The sequence below is a fragment of the Rhinolophus sinicus genome, chromosome 2, assembly GCF_057876585.1.
Source record: "Rhinolophus sinicus isolate RSI-liver-muscle chromosome 2, RSI-T2T, whole genome shotgun sequence".
NCBI classification, from domain to species: domain Eukaryota; kingdom Metazoa; phylum Chordata; class Mammalia; order Chiroptera; family Rhinolophidae; genus Rhinolophus; species Rhinolophus sinicus.
In genome coordinates this window covers 28,498,230-28,523,328 of record NC_142502.1, presented here as the reverse complement: position 1 = coordinate 28,523,328, position 25,099 = coordinate 28,498,230, and the positions used below count along the sequence as shown (strand labels likewise).

General features: G+C 38.6%; 1 protein-coding gene across 2 annotated transcripts in view; it reads right to left on the bottom strand.

Moving 5' to 3' along the window:
- MOXD1 (monooxygenase DBH like 1) overlaps nucleotides 1-22,345 on the bottom strand; it is an 82,653-nt gene extending 60,308 nt beyond the window's left edge. The window contains exons 1-4 of one of the 2 annotated variants that reach the window (XM_019729372.3): nucleotides 22,019-22,345; nucleotides 2,335-2,481; nucleotides 550-717; nucleotides 329-412 (exon numbers count right to left, since the gene is read on the bottom strand). In XM_019729372.3, the coding sequence (XP_019584931.3) occupies nucleotides 329-412; nucleotides 550-717; nucleotides 2,335-2,481; nucleotides 22,019-22,282 (663 nt within the window). In that variant the 5' untranslated portion in view covers nucleotides 22,283-22,345. The remainder of the gene's footprint in view (nucleotides 1-328; nucleotides 413-549; nucleotides 718-2,334; nucleotides 2,482-22,018) is intronic. The other variant, XM_019729371.3, reaches the window with a different exon arrangement.
- Between the last annotated feature and the right edge of the window lie 2,754 nt (nucleotides 22,346-25,099).

Genomic DNA, 25,099 nt, shown 5'->3' with positions numbered 1-25,099 from the left:
CAATTCCAATTGTAGAAGTGTTGTCTAAGAAATAACTAGAGGTGTTTAAGCACCTCAAATTATTTCTAGTTATAAAAAAGTTAAAAACTTTTACCTTTAACTTTTACCCTTTTACCTTTAAAAGGTAAAAGGGACACAAAACCCAAGCTTTCTCCCTAAATCTCCCTAAGATAGTGTGTAGGTCAGATAAGCAAGCTCTTTGTTCTCTAAATATTATAACTTTAATATAATTGAAAATCATTTCCATATGTTTTTTATCATTTTCATTTTAAGAAAACCAGTTTTCTGTCCATACAAACTAAGTTTAGCCTATGAGTGAGTCACATACCTTTATTACATGATGCTTTTCCTGGAACACAGGAATCTTAAACATTTGGCACCAATACGTTGTACCTTTGTTTGGGACGGGAACCTGTCTTAATAAAAAGGGGAGGGGAGCACAAAGTCACATTCTCTTGACAAGCTATTCAACACAACTATGTAAGTAAAAAACTCTTATACACTTTCAATAAACCCACCCCTACCGTCACAAAATAGGAAAAAACTTACGTCCTGATTTACCAGGTCAAAGGACGGTATGGATGTAGACAACACATTGGCTTTCTCGGGATTCAACAACCGTAGACTCTTGGTGCCACGATTGGAGTTGTGGTACTTGGGACCAGCTTCTCCTACATCTTCATGGTGATAGGCCCAGATCACTCTCACTGTGCTCTCCTGGTGATCAGACATGGGCACGGTTATGTCTCAGGAGAGCCCTTCCCTTACCACTGAGTTGAGTTTAAAGAACTCGAGTTACAGAAGTGAAGAAAAGAGAACAGTGACATTTGGAGTTCTCAGTATGCTCTCTAACACTAACTGTGTGAATCTGAATAAGTCATTGAGCATCCAAATAGATAAGATTTTGGGGGGAAGAAATTGTCTCTCTCAGCACGCAAAATTATGTATTCCAAAACAAAGTGAAGGACAACTGATGTAGTAGTTATACCTCCATGCATACAGAAACAGGAAATCACTGTCATGCTAAACCGCCAAACTAGCAACTGGTAGTTAACAAGGAAAAGTTCTTGTTAAGCAGCAGGGATTTTGAAAAATTAAAACCTGTTATAATGCCTGGGAACACTTTAGGGAAAATAAATAGAATGAAAATTAAAATTACTTTTCAGGTCAGTTTTTATTTTCACAATAGATTCTTTCTCAGGCACTAGCCCAGTCACATGTATAAATTAACATAAAATGCAAATACAGGAAGAACTTCTGATTCTGGGTTTGTTTATTATCCTAGAATCCAAGTCATTTTATGAATCCTGGGACTTTCCAAGGCACTGTAGTATCCCAACTAGGGAAAGTACTGTAAGGTGAAATTGGTTTCCATTTAGCAACCAAGAAGATTGCCCAAAGGATGGTAGGGGAGGGGAGAGGGGTTGCTGGGTATAAATAAATTGTTAAGCCCTACCACAGATAAAGGTGTTTTTGCCAGATCTTTTAATAAGAACTTTGAAAATAAATAATAAAGCAAAAGCTATTTATTTTAAAAGCTATATTCTTTCTTAATAAGTCAAATGACTATAATTATTATTCCAATTAAAGTATAATTGCACACAAAAAGTGATCCAGGTCTTTGCATGTGTTTTTTTCTTCCTTTTTTTACTCTTTGGGTTGAATGCTAATAAAAATGGCTTCAGATTTTTACATTCTCATTTTCAAAGCTTTGATTTACCAAATAAAAAAGAACATTTTATTCATCTATATTAAATGAAACTGATCCAAGAAATTTGTGGAAACTTCCAAAGTACCACATGAATTATATAATCTCTAAATATTTAATTTGCATATGTATACAGGTATTAAATTTTTCACAAAGTCTGCCGATAAGAAATCTTGTAGGATATGTTCATAGGCAATTTTAATCAGTCTACTATTCATCTAGATTTTTAGAAATTTACAAAGATGAATCAGTTACAAATCAGATGAATCATATCCTAATTTCAGTATCATAATTCTCTTTTGTGCAATACATTTCTTACAACTTTTATCAATTGCCTATTTTCAAACTTCAGAGAGAAGAAGTTAAAAATCTTTTATAAGTCAAATCATACACACTTGAAAGAGCTCTTCAAAATTTTAGATTCACACAAAAATTGCCTTTATTGACATTTATAGTCTGAGATTTTTTGATGGTTTATAAAGAGAATTCAAAAATATTCCCCAAAGGACTACGTGACTTTGTTATCAAGGGTTATTTTTAAATATGTGTTCCTTTTATTCCATAAAGTGTTTCACAACTAAGAAAGGACAAGTATTCATGCACGCATTCATTCAGCGCCTCCTTACCGTTAGCGTCCTGTCATTGACGTCACATGTATGCAGTTCTCGGGTAAATTCAATTACTGTATGTGTACTATTTTCCATTGCATATTCTAGGTGATAATCTTGCTGAGTGTCTTTTTTCAACTCTCTATTTGCATTTGTAAAATAATCCTGTGGAAAAATATGGAAAAGAAAAATCAGGATATCCTAAATTCAGAGGGAAAAGAATTTAGATTAAGCGTATTTGTAAGACCTTAAAAAAACTGATACTGGGTTTGCTTCATACAAAATCCTGTATCTATAGTCATTTCTTAAGTCCTGGAAATTTCCAACAGGCTGGAAGATCCCATCTAAATAATCAATTCCCTAGGAAATTGGTCCATATTTGAACTTTTGGTCCTTCAGGAAAAGGCAGTGTGTATTTATAGTGCCAGAGAGTATCGAAAGACATGGGATGAAGGAACATTCGAGATCACTGAGTACTTTTCCTTTATTAGGAAAATAAAAAGAGGAACTTCTCTATTGGGAAATGGCTTGCTCCAAAGTGAAATAACTAGTTCCTGGCAAAGCCAGAACTAGCCCGAAAGAGGGCACTTTTCCCATCATTTCCTTGACTGTGCTTCCCTTTGCACTCCTAAAAGCAACGAGACCCATCCTGAGGTGATAGGTTGTTTTACTATAAGATTTAATGGTATATGCTTATTAAAATGAAATGCAATGAAAAAGAAGGAAATAAATTAAACTAGTTGAATTACAAGATATTGAAAAATTAGGGAGGTTTCGTTTTTGTGGATGAGCTATAATTTTTTCACTAAACTTGTTAAGTGGTGTATAGATCACTCTGGGAGGCAGAGAGATGCAATGAAAAGGGCACGGTCTTTGAAATCAAATGACTAGGATCTGACCCACAGCTCTCAAATACCTTGAAGAATTGTTGAAGTCAAACTCTGTGAGCGTTCATTCTAATATTAGTAAAATAGGAGTAATACGTACCAATTTTATGGATTTTGATAGATAAATAAACAGCGTATGAGGGGGGAAAAACTGCTTTCCATGGTTAGCGCCCGCCCATTCAATGCTAATTTTCTTCCCCTTTTTGCAATATAGTGTGTGCTTTTTCCCCAAAATATTTCCCTATGCCTTTTATCATTAGCTTCCTATGTTGAGAGTTATGCAAATCGTGTTAATTTTCATCACTTATAGAAGATACAAATTTTGCCTTAATTATTCTGATTTTTCAGTACATGATACTTTATTTTTGATAAATCACAGAGCCGATTTAGAATATACACGCTGAAGCATGGCTAACACTAAATTCATTTGAAGAAATGATTGCTATGCTTGGCAGAGAAAATATAGGAAAAAACCTTAAATTGTCTATAAATGTCACACTCAAACGGAAGGCATGTGGCATTTTTATTCCTAGTCCCTTTTTAAGGCGGTTATCAATTGTGTGTAAATTCGACACCCAGAGCCCCAAATCTAGACATTGTTCAATCTCCACATTATTGGCAACACTCAGAGCCTAGCTAACCCTTTTCCCCTCTAGTAACAACTACAATTTATTGAGTTCATACTACGCACCAGGCCCACCTTAAGCATGTTACATGTACTAACTCATTTAGTCTTCATATCAAGTCTATAAGCTAAAGTTATTTCACAGATGAAGACACGGAGGCACAAAGAAGTTCAGCATGTTGCGCAGGACCACACAGCCGGTAAGTAGTAATACAGCCAGTATTCAAACCGGGCAGTGTGCGCTATGCGGTTGTAGACACTTCTAGAAAAGTCTGAGTTAGTTTATATTTCTGTCTATGGAAAATATCAATGTCAAGTTTTTTCACATAAAATGTTACTTTTCCTTTCGCTACAGTTGGGGTTTGTCAAAAAAAAAAAAATTCTGAGAATCAGTTGTAATTGTGAAAGCAATTCAAAAAAATATTCCTATGAGAGTGTGGTTTTCCCACTTTTCATCACATAGATTTTAAAAATGTAAATGAAATAACAATGCCCTTGGACAACAAGGGATTTAAATAAACTAGCTGTGTCTTTACAGTAAGCTCACATTTCATTCCATGATTCAAGCAATCACAGCTTTTGCAAACAAAAAGAATATAATACAGAATGTAATCAGTTCAAAGAGTAGAATAATTATCGTACTCTTGCAAATATGTTTCCCAAACCATTAGTCCCACAAAATATCCAGATGGCTTGCCAATTTTCCATTCATTCTATTTACATTCAGAAGTACCAATTCCTTCCAGCTAGTCTACCTTTTCCTAGCTTTTTCAGATAACTTTGCTATGAGAAAGAAAATAGGAGAAACTTCACTCCTCTCAAATCCTTGGGCTCACCTGTCCTGTGTAAACTGTTGAGTGTTCAATATTTAGAAAAGTCAGCTGCCAATCATATCAAGGTTCTAGACTCCTGAAAAAATGTGACTGTCTAAAAGAGCTGATATCTTCAACCTTCTTGAGGAAAAACATGAATGGCTTTGATTAAAACTAAAACTGAAATGTGGAATATCCTAACCACCACTGTAATTCCATTACAATTTTTCCATATTTTCCAATTTTTAGGGCCTATTTGGAGACATATCTTCAGAGTAGCTACCCAAGTAGTATTATTAGTTACATGTCTACTTCAGCTGGGCCCTTACTAATACTTGGAAATCCATATTTTAATCTCTTGCTGTTTCCTTGGGAGACGTCCCAAGACAATAATCTATACCTTCTCTATACATGATGTCAACATTTCCCCACTCTCAGCCTATGATCGTACATATCACTTTATTGAGAAAATTTCAGTTATGATACATGACAGCTCATATCTTGACTTCTTTCTAACCTAAATAACATTCACTTTATGGGATCATAAAACATACCCAATGTAAAAGAAAGAAAATAAAACCAGGAGCAGATGGGAAAAGTGAAAAACAAGTAGCTGTAAATGAAATAAAAGAGAAATATTAAAATAGATCCTACAGATATCAAAAGGGTAATAATATTATACACACCTTGACACAAAATAAACTTGGATAATTTAGATGAGAAATAGGCAGTGTCCTCAAAAGACACAAACCAGTAACTTATTCAGAAAAACAGATACTCTAACTAGCCCTCTCTATTCATGCTTAAAAATCTTCCTACAAAGAAAATTCTAAGCCAAGGTACTTTCATTTGAAATTTTACCAAATATTTAAAAAAGAAATAATATCAATCTTTCACAAACTCTTCTACCAAATAAGAGAATAGGGCACTTACCAGCTCACTTTTTGATGCTAACATTACCTTGATACCAAATCAAAGACATTACAAGAAAATATACAGATCAATATACAGATCAAAATATACAGATAGAAATTTTCTTAAAAATATATATCAGCAAATAGAATTCAGTGATAGATATATGTATATATGTGTATGTATATGTGTATATATATATATATATATATATATATATATATATATGATAATATATCATGACCATGCAGAGTTGGTTCAACATTAGAAAATTAATCAGTGTAATTTATTACATCAAAAGTCTAAAAATGAAAAAAACATATGATCATCTCAATAAATGCAGGAAAATCCATTTGAAACATTCATTCATGATAAAATCTCTTGGTAAACTAGCAATAGAAGGGTACTTCCTTAACCTTATAAAGGGCATCTATAAAAACCTTGCAGCTAACATTATACTTAATGATGAAAGATTGAATTCTTCCCCTCTAAATTTAGGAATAAGGAAACAAGGAAAGGATGTCCATGTTCCCCACTTCCGGAAGGCTCCACTGTTGATTGTCCATCCACTTCTGACAGCTGGTCTCTGTTATTCTCATTTCTAACATGAACATCAAAGTTCTGTCCTTGACATGTTCCTGTCTTCATATTTCATCCTCTGGGAGTCTGATCTACTCCAAAAATTTCTAATCATCACCTTTACTCAGCGTCACTCATCCAAAGTCACTCAGACTCATATCCAAAGTCTACTGAATGTCTTCCCTTAGAAGTTTTATTGTCATTTCAAATGAAATATCTAAAATTGTATTCACCCTTCAACTATAAGACTAGTTGTCTTCATTTTCTTTAATTATAATGCTATTCTTTCAGCCATCCAAACTCAAAACCACAGTCTTCTTTAACTTCGTCCTCTATTACTCACAACTCCACAGATAAGTCCACTCTGATCATGCCTTCCTTTGAAAAAATAACCCACCTTTTACTTCTACTTCATTACAACTTCTTCTATCTCAGTTCAGACTCTATCACCTATATATTTCTGTCAAGGTCTTCCTTGAAAATCATTCTCAATGTATCATTACATTTTATTCAATAGCATAGAGTACAAAGTTCTATAATTTAGATTCAAGTTTTCTCTAAAATTTAGACTAACCTGGTTTTCTGGGATGTCTACCATTAATCTCATCATATAATCTCTACTATTATTCCCCTCAAATACTCTGCCTTTTTCCAGCGTTTTGCTTTTGTTCACATTCTTTCTCTCTATCTCCCCAGCTCTCCTCACCCCACTGAGGTATCCTCTCAACTAACTCCATCCATCGAAACGCTTCCTTCTCTTTAAGACTCATGATTCTATCTCCTCTATGAAGTTTTCTTTCATCATTCCGACCAGAAGTGATCATTCCCTCTCTGAATCCTTAATTCCTCTATTTGCATTCCCATGTAGCATGAAATATATTCTAGGCACAGCATTATCTTCTCAACCAGGTGGTGACTGTCTAGAAATAGACACCTAATGTTCATCCAGTTATAAATTTGTAACTTTAGAATAGTTGTTTACATTGTAAAGGGAACAAAAAGAGGAAGACAACAGATTATTTTCTCACTTGCTCTCAATTTTATTTACATATGGCTAAGATCTGATGTGGAATGTGTTTAACCAGATGCGGGAATGAGTTTGGGGCTGCATGATCTGCCATGCAGACACATCTGGTACTGAAATCTGGGAATGTTGTTATGACCTTTTAGCCCCTAAATGGACATGAATCTTATGAAACTGACATCAGCATTTAGAAAAAAAAAAAGTTTATGCATGCAACAGCTCTTTGAAATCCTTTTACACTGGAGGGTATTTCCTACCTATTTTAAAGAAAAAAAATCTGTGCGAGAAACCATGTTTTAGAATATTTTTCTGATGTTAATTTTTATCCTCAGTGCTTCACAGAGTGACTTGCATATAGCAGAGGCTCATTAAATATTTTAAAGGAACATACTGCCTTTCCTTTGGCTCAATCTAAATGAAAATAGAAGATATGAACCCAAGAACCATCTTTGTTTTATAGGAATAGTTTAACCTGGTGGAAGCAAAGTATTCCCCAGTGGCACTTTTTTTCTTCCATCAGCCTGTATTAAGAAAATACATGGCTATAATCAAACACAGTCTTAATGCTGTCCATATTATACAATAAAAAACGGCATGCTGGCAAACCTTGAAAGCACATATAGTGAGGCAAGAGAAGAAAAAAAGGCAAAAATAAAACGTCTGGGTCCCAAATTTTCTATCATTCAACTATTCTTGTTTGAGGAAGAAGGAAGGGAGGAAAGGGAAGAAGAGAAAGGAGGAAGGAAAAGAAAGCAAGTCATTCAAACACTTGTCAAGCTTAAAAATACTTCATGCTGATTGACTAACCCTAAAAAGTATGTTCAGTGGGTTTAAGGATCTCCTGACAGGTTGTCAAAGGAATAAATGTTATTCAAGTGGATAGTAAGTGGAATAGTTATTTTGTTATTACCATCCTCTAAGGGGGGGAAAAACTAGTGAATGTAATCGACAGTAAAACAGCGACCAAATAGTTTGAATATCAATAACATCACCTATAAATTTATACTCACAAAACCATATTGCATAGTACTTATGAGATATTTAAGGAAATCTCCCAGATTGCTTTTACTATTGGAATTTTACCTTTAGAATTAGAACCAAATGGCACCCCTCACTCCACTCCCGGTGCCATTTCGCAAATGGGGCCAGAGGCAGCAGTGCTGTACGTCCATGTGTGAAGGTCACTCTTCAGCTGTCCTCCTACAGTGCTTGATATTATAGGACTTTCAAAATAAATACAGGAGTTTGACCACAGTGCACTCTCATTGTCATGGCACAGCCATTATAAGAATCTAAGTGTATGACATACGAGTATGTATTAAATATATTGCATATTTTACAAATATGAAATACTGATAAATAAAAGTAGGCTCCAATTAAGTATCATTAAAAATGGACTTTATGAGGGCAAGTGGGTTGAGGACAATTCAGAGAATCATGATTCTGTTGAGATTGTGTAAGAGTTTAAGAATAAAAATAGATATTTTAACTATGTTAATATAAAAGCTGCTATGCAGAAATCACTTTTCTTTGCACTTACTCAGTTTTAATGTTCTGTAAAGTAAAATGTGAAGCAATGTTACTCTGTATCAATGGCTTTAGGTGGATAGCAATCAGATTGTAACTCAAATCTCTGCATTACGATCAGCTTTTCTTTGCACTTACTCAGTTTTAATGTTCTGTAAAGTAAAATGTGAAGCAATGTTACTCTGTATCAATGGCTTTAGGTGGATAGCAATCAGATTGTAACTCAAATCTCTGCATTACGATCAGCTTCGGTATGAATTGTCGCCGAGATATTATTTTTGTTTTTATTGTGGGTTATCATATTAATCATGTATTTAGCTTGTTTACGCTTTGTAAAGATAAAATATTACTTGTTATCCTTGAAAATCTGAGTTGCTAATTAGACCCCCAACAATAGTTAGTCTGCAGTTGTGTCATAAAAATATTACGCCTGAAACATGTTCTCACAGGATAGCTTTTGTTTTGAACACTTCATGCTTTGAAAAAATTATGAACTATATCATTAAGGTTTCAAAATGCTGCGTGGCTACAGTGCAGTAAGTCAGCATTAGCTGAAGTTGGCATTTACCACTTAGCACGATAGCGCTAGTACTGACTGTCACTTTCAAAGTAAGATAACACACCAAAAAAGCCAGCTTTGATAATCTACAAGATTGCTATGACCTCTGGTTAAAAAACATGACGGCACAGATGTTAAATTGGTTCTCACTCATTGTCAGTCTTTTTTTCTCTCCTGAATAAAGTCTCTGTAACAGAAGAGAGCTTTGACTGGTGCTGTGTTCAACAGGATAAAGTGAAAACTCTTATGGGTGTAATAAAAGATATGAATAAACCCTGGTTCAGCCTGGAGAACTGAATGTAAGCACAGCTGCAGGGGGAACCTTGAGAAAAATGCTACCATCTGTCATCATTTTCTTCAACAGGTGCTTGTAGTTTTTCTTTTTCTAAATCTCAAAAGCCTTTTCCTTCAAACATTTGTTTCTAATATCAATTTCTATAATAAGTGTTATGGTTAAATAATATTGATAGTAAAATAATAAATATTTTTGTGTTAAAGAGAATCTTTGATCCTGAAGAAATCATAAAACTGTATAAACAAACTATGTAAACATAGTTTTCAAAATTTCGAGATAAGCTTATTTCAGTAAGTTATTTCTTTATTAATCTTGGAAATTTGAATGAAATGTTAAAACAGAAGGAGCCTGTCTTCTAGAAACCACTTCAGATAAAACTGAAGCTTGAAGTTTATAAGAGATTTGTGAAATAGCTACTAGAATGCCAAAATATGAATTCTGTTAGCTTGCGTTCCAGCGAGGTGCCACCTTCTGAAAATACACATCCTGAATTTTCTCCCACAGACAATCATCTCATTTGAGTTTTCTTGTAATGTAATACTTTGCTATAATTATAGAATTATCAGAGATAGTGTGAAATTAAAATTTTGATTCTTTATCTCTAACAATAACTTCAGTGGAAAAAACAATTTCAGATCTTACCACTGAAAGAAGGTAGTTTACTTTCATCCCATCCCAACATCTTAATTTTTAAAAATTTTCAGAAGACTTCTCTTAACGGTCCATGATGTTTATGCAAGGAATACAATTTGAGGAGGAAGTTCTTTTCTTTCTTCCTTCCTCCTTCTCTCCCTCCCTCACACTCTCCTTTCTTCCAACACATATTTTATTGAGTGACTACTATTCCTCAGCTCCTGTTGTAGGGCTGAGGGCACATTATTGTACAGGATAGCAGACAAAGTTCCTACTAAAATGAAACATAGTTTAATTGCAGGGGTGACACAGACAACTTTTTTAAAAAAAATAATACTATACCCAAAAATGTTTCGATAATAAGTGCATATAGAAAAATAAAACAGATATTACAGAGAGGAACTGAAAATCCTTAAGGTTGAGGGATCAGAAAAGTCACTCCTGAGGCAATGATACTTACTCTTGAGAAATAAACGACAATTAGGAGCCAGCCACAAAAGTGTGGAGGAAGTAGATTCCAGGAAGACAGAACAGCTACTGGAGAGGACCTGAAATGGAGGTGGATTTATCCAGTTTGATGAAGCAAATAAAAGCCAGTGTGGCTGAACTGTAGTGCCCACATGGGTAAATGCAGTGAACAGGGATCAGATAAGGCCCCAGAATCTGTGACATCTTATAGGTCTGAATAGGGAATTCAAATGTCATACTGGGTTTATATAAAAGACATCTGAGCTTTAAGTAGCAAGTAGCATATTCTAATTGACATAAGTGTGTGTGTGTGTGAAATAATATGGCTCCACTGCAGAGAATGGTGAAAAGAAAGAAGGGATGAGAATGGCTGTCAGGAAGACAGACAGCTGTTCCAGCGGTTTGAGATTGAGTGGGAGGAGTACAATTGAAGGGAAGTGAGCAGGTTTTAGATTTAATTGGGAACAAGCGTCAATAGAACCTGAAGATGGGTTTTATATGCGGGATGGAGGAAGGAGAAGAAACAAGGATTTCCTAATTTTTGACTGGAGCTGCCAGAAGTGCCATTTACTGAGATTGGGAAGATTTGAGATGCCTTCCTAGACATCCAGGTGGGAAGGTTAGGAGGCAGAGAATATGTAGACTGCTCTTAGATCAAAATAATGCACCCAGCAAGTTTCAGACACTCACAAACTTCACATTCAGCTTTGCTCCTGAAGCCCTCCACATCCTTCTTTTGAGTAGGTACAAGTCACAAAACAGTCTTTTTCTAATTTTTCTTGGTTTTCAGATTTCAAAACTAATATATATTTATTATACATAATTCAAATATACTGAAATATATAGTAGGAAAAGAGATGAACTACTCCCATAACCACTTAACAGCCCGGTGTACACCTGTCCACAGAGACAGGAGAACTTCGTGAGGCAGGTTAGAAAAAGATAGACAGTTTCATAGTTGCTAATGTTTTCCCTTCCACTAATTTCTTGAATAACTTAAAAGCATGCATGTGAAGTAACGTTATTTTCAGCATCGCATTCAAGTTGGAAGACAACCTGGAGGACACCTAATCCTAGCTCCCACCAAAGGAGGATTTCTCTCAAAAATGTCTTAAGAGATGATCACACAGTATTTAATGCCTCCAGTAACAAAGCTCATAAACTTACAACCTCACAAAGCAACTCACTCAATTTTAATACCTCTGATCGTCAGAAATGTGTATCTTATACAAAGTTAAAATCTTCAACCACTTAATGTATGTTAATTAGGTCTTTTTCTTCCTTCTGGAGCCTAATAGGTAGCATCTCGTCCATACTGCTTGAGGAAGAATGCCCACTATTTCAAAGACAATCATCATGTCTTTTCTAATGGTCCTTTCTCCAGGTAGCACATTGCCAGCTGTTTTCCATTACTCAGATACCCTAACTTTCAGAGAGTTCAACCACCCTTGTAATCCCCCTTTAGCTCTCTCCAGTTCACCCACAAATCCTTCAAAAATGTTATCCTCAAAGGTATCTTCTGGTATGATTAACCTAGTACAGAGTACTACATCAATATTACTTGATATAAACAGCAGAGTTTACAGGCTAATATTGCATCTGTGTATTTATCAAGCACATCTTTTGAGCTTAAAGTGAACTAATACATATTTTTTTACATGTGAATTCCAATTAAGTCCAATTTTACACATTTCAAGCATATGCAACTAATTTTTTTAACCAAGTGTTTAACTTCATTTGCATTCTCAGTGAATTTTTAACTTTTAGATTCCTTTCGTTAATTTAATATATTACTATCTTTTGAGTCCTCATTCTGTAGCCAGTCTGTTATCAACATATTTTGGGTGTGGCTGTTTAAAAATCAATGATCATAACTAATTCAACGTTACTAGTCCATCTTCTATAAGAACATCATGAGAAACACTGCTGATTACTTACTATGGTTCAGATGCACCACTGACTTAGTACCCCAATTACTGGTCCAGCAAGTCAAGTGCAAAAGAAGATGCAATCTTCTCAGTATCATTTGTGTTTATTGAAACCATGCTGGCTTCTAGTTATTAATGATCGCAAAGTGTCCTCACATTTTCTCAAATATGTGTACCAACCTCCCCCATCTATACGTTTAACAGACACCTTTTCCCACGGAGAAAAGCTGGAACCTTTGTCTCCATGCAATCTTCTGATATTTCTGCCATTTCACGATGTGATCAATTCAGTGTGACAACATCTTGTATTTATTGAGTACAATCAATGTGTCTGTCATGGGCTGTGCTGTGCTAAGAGGTTTACACAGCTATTTCATTTATTCCTCACAAAAGCCACATGCATTATCTTACATTACCTTCCCATGACTGATTTAGTTTATAAGTGGAACAGCAGAGGGAATATATTCAATTTTATTGTAATAACGTTGGTGATAGATGGTTACTAGCCCCACAGTGATCACATCGTAAGGTACATAAATGTTAATCACTAGATTGTACACATGAAAGCAATATAATAGTGTATGTCAATTATACTTTAACACCCAAAAAAACAACCCAAAAACGAATAAATAAAACGAGCCAGAAAGTGAGGTTTAAAATAAACACACACACAAAAACATGCATTAGCTATCATAATCCCCGTCTTCATAAAGGGAACTGTTGCTTAGAGAGATTAGGAGTTTGCCAAGGGCGACACAACGAATAAGCAGCAAGCAGTGCTGGGATTTATGCCAGGATTTCCTGCGTTCAATCGCTCAGCAGTTATTTATGTGGCAGGTATTTCTTGAGAACTTGCCAAGCACATGGAATTGTTCCTGGTACCTCAGGAAGATGTGGCAGCACTGACACCACCATCAACTAGTAAATGTCCCATTCCTACATTAAAAACAAACAAACAAACAAGCAAACAAAACAAATACTAATTATCTACCACATCTGCTACTTCTTTTCCTCCTTCTCCCTTCTGCAACTATAGCTTTAGGGATCTCATTGCTTATGAGTAACCTTGGAGAACAGAGGAGGAAGGGAAAGGCTATGTATTTATAAAACTGGAAAGACACTTGAGAATTTTTCCAAATACAAAAGGAGTCCATTGTTAATTCTAAAAAAAATTTTAGAGTAGAACACTTATCTTGGCTTAAATACAAGCTGAGAGTTATCTGGGACTTTCATTTATTAATGTTCCTTTCATGCCCCGTGACCATACAGAACATACATTTTAGTGGGCAGACATTCCTGTTGCTTAGAAATACAGCAACTAGTACCAACTGACAAAGGTGTACAGGAATGGTAGAGGACTGTGAGAAGGAGAGAGATGTCTGGTTCAGCATATTTTGAAGTGCACCACTTCTCACAGTTCTTCCATTTCTGCTGTTGTTTCATCATGTGAATTTAAGGAAGTATTTAGAATTATCAACAAATTTGTTAAACTCATCTCACAAGTGTTTCCATTCTAGGAAAACCCATTTTATTTTCGTTTGACAAAATAATCTTAAATACTGAATTACGTCCTACCCTTGCTTCAAGCATCAAATGGCCCCTCTGAATTGCTTTGCATGGAATCCTGCTTGGCATCCCTATGCCCTATGCCAGGGCTGTTCCAGGCACAGATGTCACCTTATTCCTATCAAAGAGCCTAACTACACAGGTCAGCAGTTCCCAACATTGTCTGAACATAAGAATAACTGGAGAAACTTACAAATATATTAATGCTTGTTTCTCCCCTCCTCCCCCCAAACTGTGATTTAATTGGTATGGGGGAGGGAAGGAATTTTCTGGACATTGGAATTTTTAAAAGGCTCCCAAGTGATTCTCGTGTGCAGACAAATTTGGGAACTTCTGATGTAGGAAGTATCTTTCCTTGTTCTCATTTCTCTATTATCTCTGCCTGCCCATCACTAGACTCCATCTGCCATAGCATGAAGGCATCTTGGCCTCATCCAAAGATGCCCAAAGTACCAAAAGGCTCAATTTCTATAGGGCTTCGTCTACCATGAGTTTCCTTGTATGACTGGGTTTTAGTGCATGAACTTTGCCAGGGGTGGGGAGTGGGGGAAGGCTGCAATTTAGTTTTATCTAAGAAACTAAGCTTTCAAAGTTTTTAGTTTAAAACTTGCCTGAAAGATGGACATCTTCCCCGGACACACACAGTTTTGTGGATCTAGCTTTAATATTACTGACGATGAGGAAGAATGCAGGGTATAAGACAAAAACATTCACACCCAGTATTAAGAAAGAAACTTCTATAAAATCACCAAGTCTCTAGATCAAAGCTTGGAGGACTCTAGTTGAGCTTACTAAACATCTGTGTAACAATGCCACAGAAATAGAAAAGAGAGCTCATGCGGTTCAGACACATTTGAAAAAGCATTAATTATATTTCCTCCAGGTAGGCAGTTTCCTATATTCAAGGTCTACTGAGCCCTTTGATGCCCATGCCAGATAATCTTCATAGTATATAATATTTTGAATTGTAAACACTATGGTTAATCTTGAAAACAACCTTTAAAACTTGGGATACTTGTTTTCCTTCATGGTTTGATTATAAGCATCCTAATCTGGAATACTCACACAGCCCCAATCACATCACCCTATTGTAATTCTCTGCACAGCACTTACAACTTTTTAATATTTTTCTTGCTCATTTATTTATTTGTTTACCCCACCCCCCACCAAAACGTGAGCTCCATAATACCACTGATTTCACCTCACTCAATGCTATATCCCCCACATATAGAACCGCTCAATAAACAGCCACTAAATATTGGTTGAATGCATGAATGAACATTCCAACATTCTCTGTCTATAGGTGAGTACTTTACAGAAACAGTCAAGAAAAAGTCATAAATCATCCACATACTGTGTGACCTAGATCCTCAGGCTTATAGGTCTACAAAATGGGAGAAATAAGATATGGATGTCATAGGGCTATTGTGAGAATTACAAGAGATAACACACTTTAAGGACTTATACTGTGTGACATATATTAACAACTCAGTGAATGAAAAATCATATCATAGAAATGTATATCTATGACATTTATCATAAAACAAAAGTAGTAAAAAATGCTATGATTTTATCAGTCTGTTTAAAAATGTATTTTATTATACATGTTCTTTCACTAATGAGGGAAAAAAAATAGAACGTGTTTTTTGGTAAGCTACAGCTTGCTTGCAGAAGAAGAAAGGACATCAAACTGCAACTCAGAGGAAATGAATCCAGGCTGCATGTATTTAACAGCTACCTAGGATTTAGTTTCCTCCCCTTTAAAAAGGGGTGTGTCAGGAGATTTGAGGGGAATCAACCAAACTCTAAACTCTTAAGGGCCAGCAAGTAAATACACGAAACATGAATATTTAACCTGTAGAAAAAAGAATTGTTTAAAGATTTTCTTATGATTTTTGGCTACATTAGATGAATAACAAAGACCTCAAAAGTACACTAAATTTGGTCTATTCATTATTTGTGTAGCACTCAGATATATGAGTCCAGTTTTACAGTTAACAAAAATTACTAATTTGAAATTATTTTTGCAGAATTTTCTGCTTGGGTGCTATATGCTGTGCTATGAACAGCTTTTATTTTCTGTCTACTCTAACAAGTTAAGAAGACAGATTTGGAAGAAGCTTCCTGAAGAAATATTTTTCTGTTTAAAATTTCTGTATTAGTTATTTTTTTAAACTTACAATAAACAGCATTATGAGGCATCCATATGCAGATCTTGTTTAACATATGGATCAAACATTTCCAGAAACATAATGCTGTATAATGAATTCATTACTTTTGCCAGCAACTTTATTTTAATAGGGCTCTATTACAAATGATGAATCAATAAACCACCATTCACTTTCTTTGAAGTGGACTCTTGCCTCTCCATTCCAGAACTCAGAAATGTACCGTTGGTTGCCTGAAGCCTTGAACTTTGTTGGTCAATTCAGGTGCATTGTTCCCTTGGCTGCTCTTAGGTCTACTGTTCCCTCAGGCATTATGAAATCATCTGCGGAGGGAGAACTACACATTGAAGATTACCATCGTGTGTTGGATCATTACACTGGCCATGTGTCAGTATTACTAATGCACAAAGCATGAAGCTTGGAGAGGTCCCTTTGTCATCTGGATATTGGGGGTGCATAATCCAAAGACTTATAAATATCTCTTAACAAAGCCCCAGCAGAGCTGTGTCAGGGTTGCACACTCTCATCTTCCCCTTACAGCTTTTCAATTTGCTTTCCAAACATTTCTTTGTTGCCGTTGGCTGGGGTGCATTTAAAAGAAGCACACAGTTATCAACAAAGAATGCTCACTGTTTTCTGTGATTTCAAATCAGTTCTAAGCACTTCCTCAGCGAGCAGCCCAGCAGCAATTACCCTGCTGCTGAAGACTTAACTTCTCGTCACAGAAAGGCTTCAGTTTTACAGACGGCCAACAAGCAAGGCTGTAAGGAATAGTGACACATGTTTCGGCCTCCATTCACTAGCGCTTTACACCCCCAAAGGAAGAGGGAAACCATTTTTGTGCAAATTCAACAGCACATCCGACAATGCTGCCCTCTTCTCTAACTCGCACAAACTGGGCATTCATCAGCTCGGATCACTAGCCTCAAATGGGGACTCACAGTCGCTAAGTGGCTCGAGTGGGGGTGGGATTGCTCTGTGTCAAAAAGGGGCAAAGTACAAGGAAAGGACACGAATCCATCAGGGAAGTGAGTGTTGAGTTAATTCATTGAGACAAAATAGTGAGGTTTTCAAAAGCCAATGCAAAATGAAAGAGTGCTTCCCACCCCCACCCCTGGCAATTCTGTGAAAGACAGCTGACCTCCGCAGGATCCCAGGGGTAACATTTCCCCAAGTGTAAGCCACTCCAGAAAAATTTATCTGATAGAGTACACTGAGATGGACTTTTCTGCGCAACCACATCTCTTTTCTTTCCCATTTTGATCATACTTGGTGATACACCACTTGAGGAAATATCTCCAACAGGGTCAGAGGATTACAGAACGGGCAGGGTAAATTCCCAATATGCCTCCTCTCTGGGCATAAAAAGTGTGTTGCCTTGAGGCAAGGAACTCAAAATCTGATTTTTCACTCCATACACCTACAAGCAAATGTCACACTGCCCTCTGGAGGTAGCCTCATTGGGTGATTGGCAACCATCGAATGATATGGGTTGTGAAAGTTCAGAACTCCTTGGGGGAGCAGGGGGCAGTGGAGGGAGTACAGAAGAGGACAACAGAGAAATTATCAACTGTTCACTAACTTCTTATGAGTGGTGTGTGTGTGTGTGTGTGTGTGTGTGTGTGTGTGTGAGAGAGAGAGAGAGAGAGAGAGAGAGAGAGAGAGAGAGAGAGAGAGGAAAAGGAAAGAAGGTGAATAAGTAAGCATTGCTCTGAATCTTAGCAGTGTCAACAGAGAGTAGATAAGTGTAGACAAGTACTGAGAGGTTCAAAAGTGGTGTTAAGAAGGAGATGGTTGCAAGTCAGTAAGGATGGGTGTGGTAGAATGTATTTTCCAAAGATGGCCACACTAATATATTTCATTCCTATGGGATTTCTTACAATGTAATGCTGAGCTGGAGTCTATGCTCCCTCTTGAATCCAGTGGGAATGTGACTACAGCAGAACAGACACTACATGACTCAAAGGCTAAGTTGTAAAAGGCTATATACTTTCTGCTGGGGCTTCTCTGGATATTCACTGTTGGGACCCAGCTACTCTGCTGTGGGGAATTACAGCAGCTACACGGAGAGGCCACGTTCCCACCATAGTACCAGCTGAGGTCCCAGCCAACATCAACTGCCAGTCAGATACACGAGTGAGCCAGCTTTCAGATGATTCCAACCGCTCACCTTAAAGTTGACAACAAGTGGAACAGAGATTTGCCCCCACTAAACTCTGCTCAAATTTCAGATTTCTGAACAAATTAAGCCATTGCATTTTGGGGTGATTTGCTACACCAAAATAGATAACCAAAACAACAGGCATGGTCCCCTCTGACACTGGACAGAATGTCCTTGGCACAGAATAAACCTGGCCTGAAAAGAAATAGGACCCACTTCACTGACTGTCATGGAGCCTCATTATTTTGCCTGATTCTTTATTAACAGTCGCTTTTTTCCTATTGGTCCCAGATTAAGTTGTCCATGAGATCTAGCTCAACTGAAACCATGTGTGTATATGTGTACTACATGGGGCTTTGTACAAACTTGAATTGTGGCCAGTATTTAGCAATCGGAAGATTTTACTCACGCACACACAATCTAAATTTCTTTCTTGTCTCAAAAAAAAACAAAACAAACAGAAATCTGGCAATACTTGATTTGCATTCCCACATAACAGTACTTCACTCACAAAAACTCTGGTTTCCTCAATCCCCTCTACTCTCTGTTGCATTGCATCCTGCTTCTTCCACTGGAGCCCCACCACTCTTTTACATTTGTTGTCTGACCTCTACAGGCATTAGGGTTTGTAACATCTCTTTAGCCAACAATTCTCTACCGGGTTGATTGGGATTTATTCTTATATAGTTATCCAGGCATTAACGTCTTACTGAAAAGAAGAATTTAAGACAATCAGAAAAACAAAAGTCAGAATAACAAAAGAATAAAACACATCTAAAGGTAGAGTTTTGAAAACTTAATTAAGAAAGGATAAAATAAAATAATGTGAAAAAGCCACAAGGGGAGATGACTGAGATACCCACTTAGGTTATCATACAGCCGGATGCCATCTGTAACTATCAGTAGCTGCTGCACATACAAAGATGCCTGAGAAGCCAATGTGTTTTGCTTCACTGTTTCGTGTAAAGTTTGTTCTCCCTGGGAATATAATTACACAAAATCCAAAGTCTACTAATGGAATCACATACACTATGATTAAGAATCTTTTTCCCTTTTGGCATAGTTGCTGAGACTACCCCTATCACGCCACTGCATGCAGACTCTCAAATAAATAGTTTCTAGGTAGAAGATTCAATTTCAACTATTGGAAAATGGAATCGCCCAGCTTGGATGAACTAGCTGAAATGGTTACATTTCTTTGTATTTTCAGTCTTGGTGTCTTTATTTTTATTAGAGGTTTTTAATAAATTGTCTTTGAACTTAACTGATTAGCATACTTTTATTACATTTTATATGTCCTAAAGTGATTAGGATGTTTAAGAAAATGAACTAGTAAAGGATGTCAGTCAACTAAGAAAATGATTATCTTTATGTACAAAAATAAGGATTTTATTTCCTTAGGAATAAAAATGGAGGGGAAAACCCTATTTCTCGCTCCTATATTTTCTCAATATATTAAATATATTGGTGAAATATATTAAAAGATACTATTAATATACTTAAATATATTTAAAGTTCCAGTTAAATGTTTATTCCACAGCGATATGTAATCACTAATTACTTTAAGTGAAGTTGTATGGCTCCAAATCAATCTAAAGAGCACTTAATTCTTATGCAATTTTTATAAAGAACCACCAGCAGTGTGAAAACACTCCTTAGTTCAAAAAAGTCTATGTTTGTGGTGGGCCCGTTATAGCATGTTGAAACAGAATTCTACTCTTGGTCTTTCATGTGACAGCAAATTGGGTGGGTTTTCTAAAAAATGCTAGTCTTTGGGAAAAAACAATATCAAGTTATCTTTGATAATATACCCTGTTTTATGATATTAACTTAGTAATATTTCCCATGCCCCCTTCAACAAAACATGCAAGGATAATTAAGGGGCATATTACCCTCCCCTAAAACAAACAAACAAACAAACAAAAAGATTTGGCCGAAACAGGTATTTTGTAAGGTATTATCTATTTCCTATCATAACAGAGTTGTTACTCAACTAGTGAGGCCTGTGTTTGGAGTCAAATTCTTGGTTTACAAGTTTAACGTCTGAGATGCTGCAGCAGGAGAAAATTTATACGTCAATGACTTCAACAGAGTGTAATCCTCATAAAACTTTATTTTATTGGAATTGTAGAGCACTTATTTTGGGAGGAAAGGATTAATTGATGAAAAAAATAGAGAACAGGATGGTTTTGAAGTTTTTATTGCTGTCAGTTTCTCTATTTCCAGCCAAAATTAACACAGTGCCAGGATTAGGGTTTAATTTTGATGGTATCTCAGTCAGAACATTGTAGATATCAAACTTAGAAGCCAGGAATAAAATTACTGAGATATGCACTTGGAAATCTATCGAGTACATTGATTTTAGAATAACATCAAAGCCTTACCCAATGCCAGAACAACTAGGAGTTTTCATCTGGATCAAGAGACTGTTAGCGAAGGGCTGTATCGTTGGACGAACTTTGATAAACAACAAAGAGTGTATATTAACTAAGATGATATGTCACCTTGGAAAAGTGTCCAAATGTGGATCAAGATCAAATAAACAAAATGACCAGAAAACCTAACTACCTAATTAATCATTCTGGTCATCTCACAATTCTTATCTCTTTCTTTCTCCCTTCCTCCCTCCCTCCCTTCCTCCCTTCTTTCCTCCCTTCCTTCCTTCCTTCCTTCCTTCCTTCCTTCCTTCCTTCCTTCCTTCCTTCCTTCCTTCCTTCCTCCCTCCCTCCCTTCCTCCCCCTCTCTCTCTCCCTCTCTCTTTTTCTCCCTCTCTCTCTTTTTTTTTTTCTATTCCTAAAGACATCGATTATATTAACAGGCAACGTCTGCTACGCCTCTTTCAAAGAAAATCGCCAGCTGTCAAATTAGTTTTGTTAGCTACCAAAGTAAGTGAAAAGTTTTGTCACTAAATAGGGGATTTTGCCTGGGGCTCTAGGTTTTGCAGATCTTTAATTGCGGCTTCCTAAAGCGGCTCTCAGAATAGCAAATGCACTAAACGATTCTTGCGGACTTTCATTCATCTCTCGGACGCGGGAGCTGACACCAGCCCCCTGCCTGGGGGCTTCCCAATAGCCAGGATTTGGGAAGTTCCGAGACTGCAACCCTAGGCAGCAAGACAGCAACGTGCTAAAATTCTCTGGCCTCTCCAACCCTAAGGGCTGTCTGTTAGGTCCCCAAAGCCAGGGTTCCTCTCCTGTCCAATCAGGAATGAAGGGGGATGCGCGGCAGGTGTGTGTGAGAGGGTCTATCAAATGGGGCGCTAGGGACTGGAAAGTGTTCCGAGACAGAAAACTTCCTGGAGTCACCCGTGCTCAGCCTCGGGGCAAAAACTCGGAGCCCGGCGGCGGAGGCAGGGAGCTGGACAGCGGGCGCCTTTCACTCCGGGAGGCGCAGGAGCTGACGGTAAAGGGGGCGTGCGCGGTGCTACGGGGGGCGACGGCGTTCAGCCGGGGCCAGAGGTAGAGCCAGTGGCCCCGGGTGGCCCTGCACCCTTGCCGGCTCCGGGGTCAGGACGGGAGGGGGCTCCGAGGGGCGGACTCCGGGAGGGGACGCGCTTACCTGGAGGTAGGGTCGCCCATCGGCCACCCCACCCACGACGATGTCGGCCGAGGCCATGGCCCCGGTGGGCGAGAAGCCGAAGCCCACGTAGCCGGCGGTGCGCACCTCGAGGCGGAAGGCGAGCCGGCCGTCCTGCGTACCCCAGCTCAGCCAGTACTTGCCCTCCGAGTCGAGGAGGGTGCGGTGCGGGAAGGTACAGCCTGAGCCCCCCGCCGTCGCTCCGGGGAGCAGCGCCCACAGCAGGAGCAGCGGCCAGATGCACATCCTCCGCGCCTCCTGCCCACAGGCACCTGGGCTCCCGCCGCCTGGCGGAGCGAGGAGGAGGCGGGAGGGGCGGCGGCGCGAGCGCGAGCCTGGGACCGCCCCTCGGCCCGCCGCCCGCTGGGAGGGGCAGGACCCACTCTCGGTCCCCGGGCCGTGGGGCCCGGGTCCTGCGCACCCTCGCGTCCACCCTCGCCCCGTCCTGCCCTTCCCGCTGAGCCACCTGCCGCCCCGCACCTCCAACTAGTCCCTGAGGTCTGGGTTTGGTGGGAAAGGAAGCGAGGGGCGTCCTGGAAAGAGAGGGAGAAGGAGGCAGAAGCCAAGTAAAGGGGGAGCAGAGGCAGAGGGAAAAGGAGGGAGAGAGCTAGTGCGGGAAAGGCGTGGGCACTTGCTGGGGACGTGGGGGGGGGGGGGTCCCTGCTAACGAATGAGAATTGATAAGACAGGACAAGTTCAGCCTAGCCAGGGAGAGGAGCAGTTGAGTGTGCAAAAGGGATACTCCTAGGTTTGGTGGAGGAAAAGGGAGAGCAAGTCCCTTCCAGAGTAACTATTTAACATCTTTCTTATTCATTGCTGTCGATTTTCAGGAGCCATGGTACCCAGCGATGACCCCAGGCCATTGAAGGACACGGTTCACCTCCTCCAAAGCACTTCTCTCATCCTTTCACCCTGTTAGGGCCCCAAGTCTAAGGAAGCCTTGCTCCTGACCTCGGGAGTCAGCGACCTGATGCTTGCCTTCTGCCTCGGTTTGGTTTGCGTTGGTCTGATCTGGTCTGATTGGTTTGGTTTGGTTTGGAGGGGACAAATAAATTCTGCCAAACTACTTTGCCGTCAACAACGTAGGTCATGGTTGAAGCACCATTTGGGAGTTAGATTTTAACTTGAAATCCTCTTTTCCTGCTATTTCAAGTTCTGGCCATAGTCATGTTTATCAAAACGTGTTTTTGCCTCAACTTTTGACCACATCACTCCTGTCTTCAGAAAGCTAATTACTCAATGTGGCAACTGTAAATTACCTTCTTTATATATTCGTTTATTTATACTCTTCCATGTTTCAAAAATAAAGTTCTAAGGTCGCTTCCAAAAACACAAACAATACAAATAGAAAAACAGTAAGAGAGGTAGATTTAAGAAATGTGGGTAAGGAGAATATTACAAATATGGACTCTTTACTCTGGATTCGGAGGCTCCACATAAGCCACCTGTACCTTTTATTCTCTCTCTTCAAATCGTGTTTCAGCCAGTTTTTTCTTGCTCTTGTTTTCTCTTCCCATTTCTTTTCCCATAATTTTTCCAAAGTTACTAGCATGCATCCAAATTGTGTTCTCCCAAAGATTCAGACATATTTGTGTCTGGAAGGCAACCATCAAGTAGATCTGCTTACCAGGGATTTCATAGAGTTACCTAGGAAGGGACTCACCCCAAGGAGTGAGAGGTGGGGGCCCACAGCTTTAGCCAATGACAATAGCCCAAAATCAGAGAAGAGCAACGTTGAAACCTTGTGACAAAGCAAGAAATAAGAGAGTCTGTGGAGCCTTAGAAGGACTGAGGTATTGAGAGTATGGAGCCCAGTAGGCAAACTTCAGGACAGCAGCATCAACTGTAGCAGCCTAAGAGCTGCTAGAACCTTAGAACTGAGTTTCTCCAAGTACCAGGGGCTTGGCTACTGTTGCTGGTTCCAGCCATGAAGAGGAGGAGAATAGGAAGAGAGGAACAAAATGGTGGGCGTAGAGGCCAAGAGGAGTGGCTCTAGGCATCCTGTGAAGCACACTTGTCACACTGGGCAGGACTTTGGAGAGTTAAATGACTCCAGAGTGAACAAAGGCAAACTTCCTGTTTTGGGACCCTACTTTGAGTCTTAGCATAGAGGTGCCTGGAACACGTGGCTGTATCTGCTTCCTGGGGTTTGTTATACAAATCCCAAATTCACATCTAGACTCTGACCCTCGTTAACTATTCCAACTTCACCTTCCATCACTCTATGTCATTCACCCACTCCCCTCTAGACACATAACAACTACCTGGAGAATTCTGGAAAGAGAGCCCTGCTGTTTCACGTCACTGCACCTTTTCAGATTGTGCTCTCTGCCAAGATTGCCTTTTCTCCCCCTTTGTTCTTTGAAGTAATTTCTGATCCTCCTTCCCACACTTTAGTCAGATTGTGTGGACCCTTCCTGGTGGTGCCTGTGGAATGTTCTGTGCAGGCCTCATGATGGCACCCCTAACACTTCGGTGTCTGTTTATATGCTTGTTTTCCTCCAGCAGCCCCGTTAGGTCAGGGACTGCTTGTGGTTCCTTGTTTTAAAACTATTGCCTAAAATATGGGCCAGCATGCAATAGGGGCTTAATAAATGTTTGTAGGAAGAATAAATGCACTTCTAGATACTCCTCTTAACACAGTTGGACTATGGGTGGAAAGCTTGGCCCCCAGATATGATTGAATGTTCTGCTCTGCATTCGTATCAAGGCAAAAATAAGATAGAAGATGACACATCAATACACAAAAGAGAAAGTCATAATGGTTTTTATTCTTGCTTTAAGTAAGATCAGATCATTGTATGTGAAGTTATTGTCTTTTGTTTGTCTATGACTGGCGTTGCATCTGAAACACCCTGAGTGCTGAAGAAATATTAAAACTGTGTAATCTCTTGAGATTAGGTCAGCAAACAGAATGTTATTAGCATAATTCATACTCAAGAGACCCACTCTGCTTTGGTTTGAATTAGCACAGTATATGAAGACAAAAGAGAAAACTTTATCTAAGTGTGCTTCATAAGCTGCCTGAGTTCCCTAGATCAAAAACAACTCCCCACTCAATTG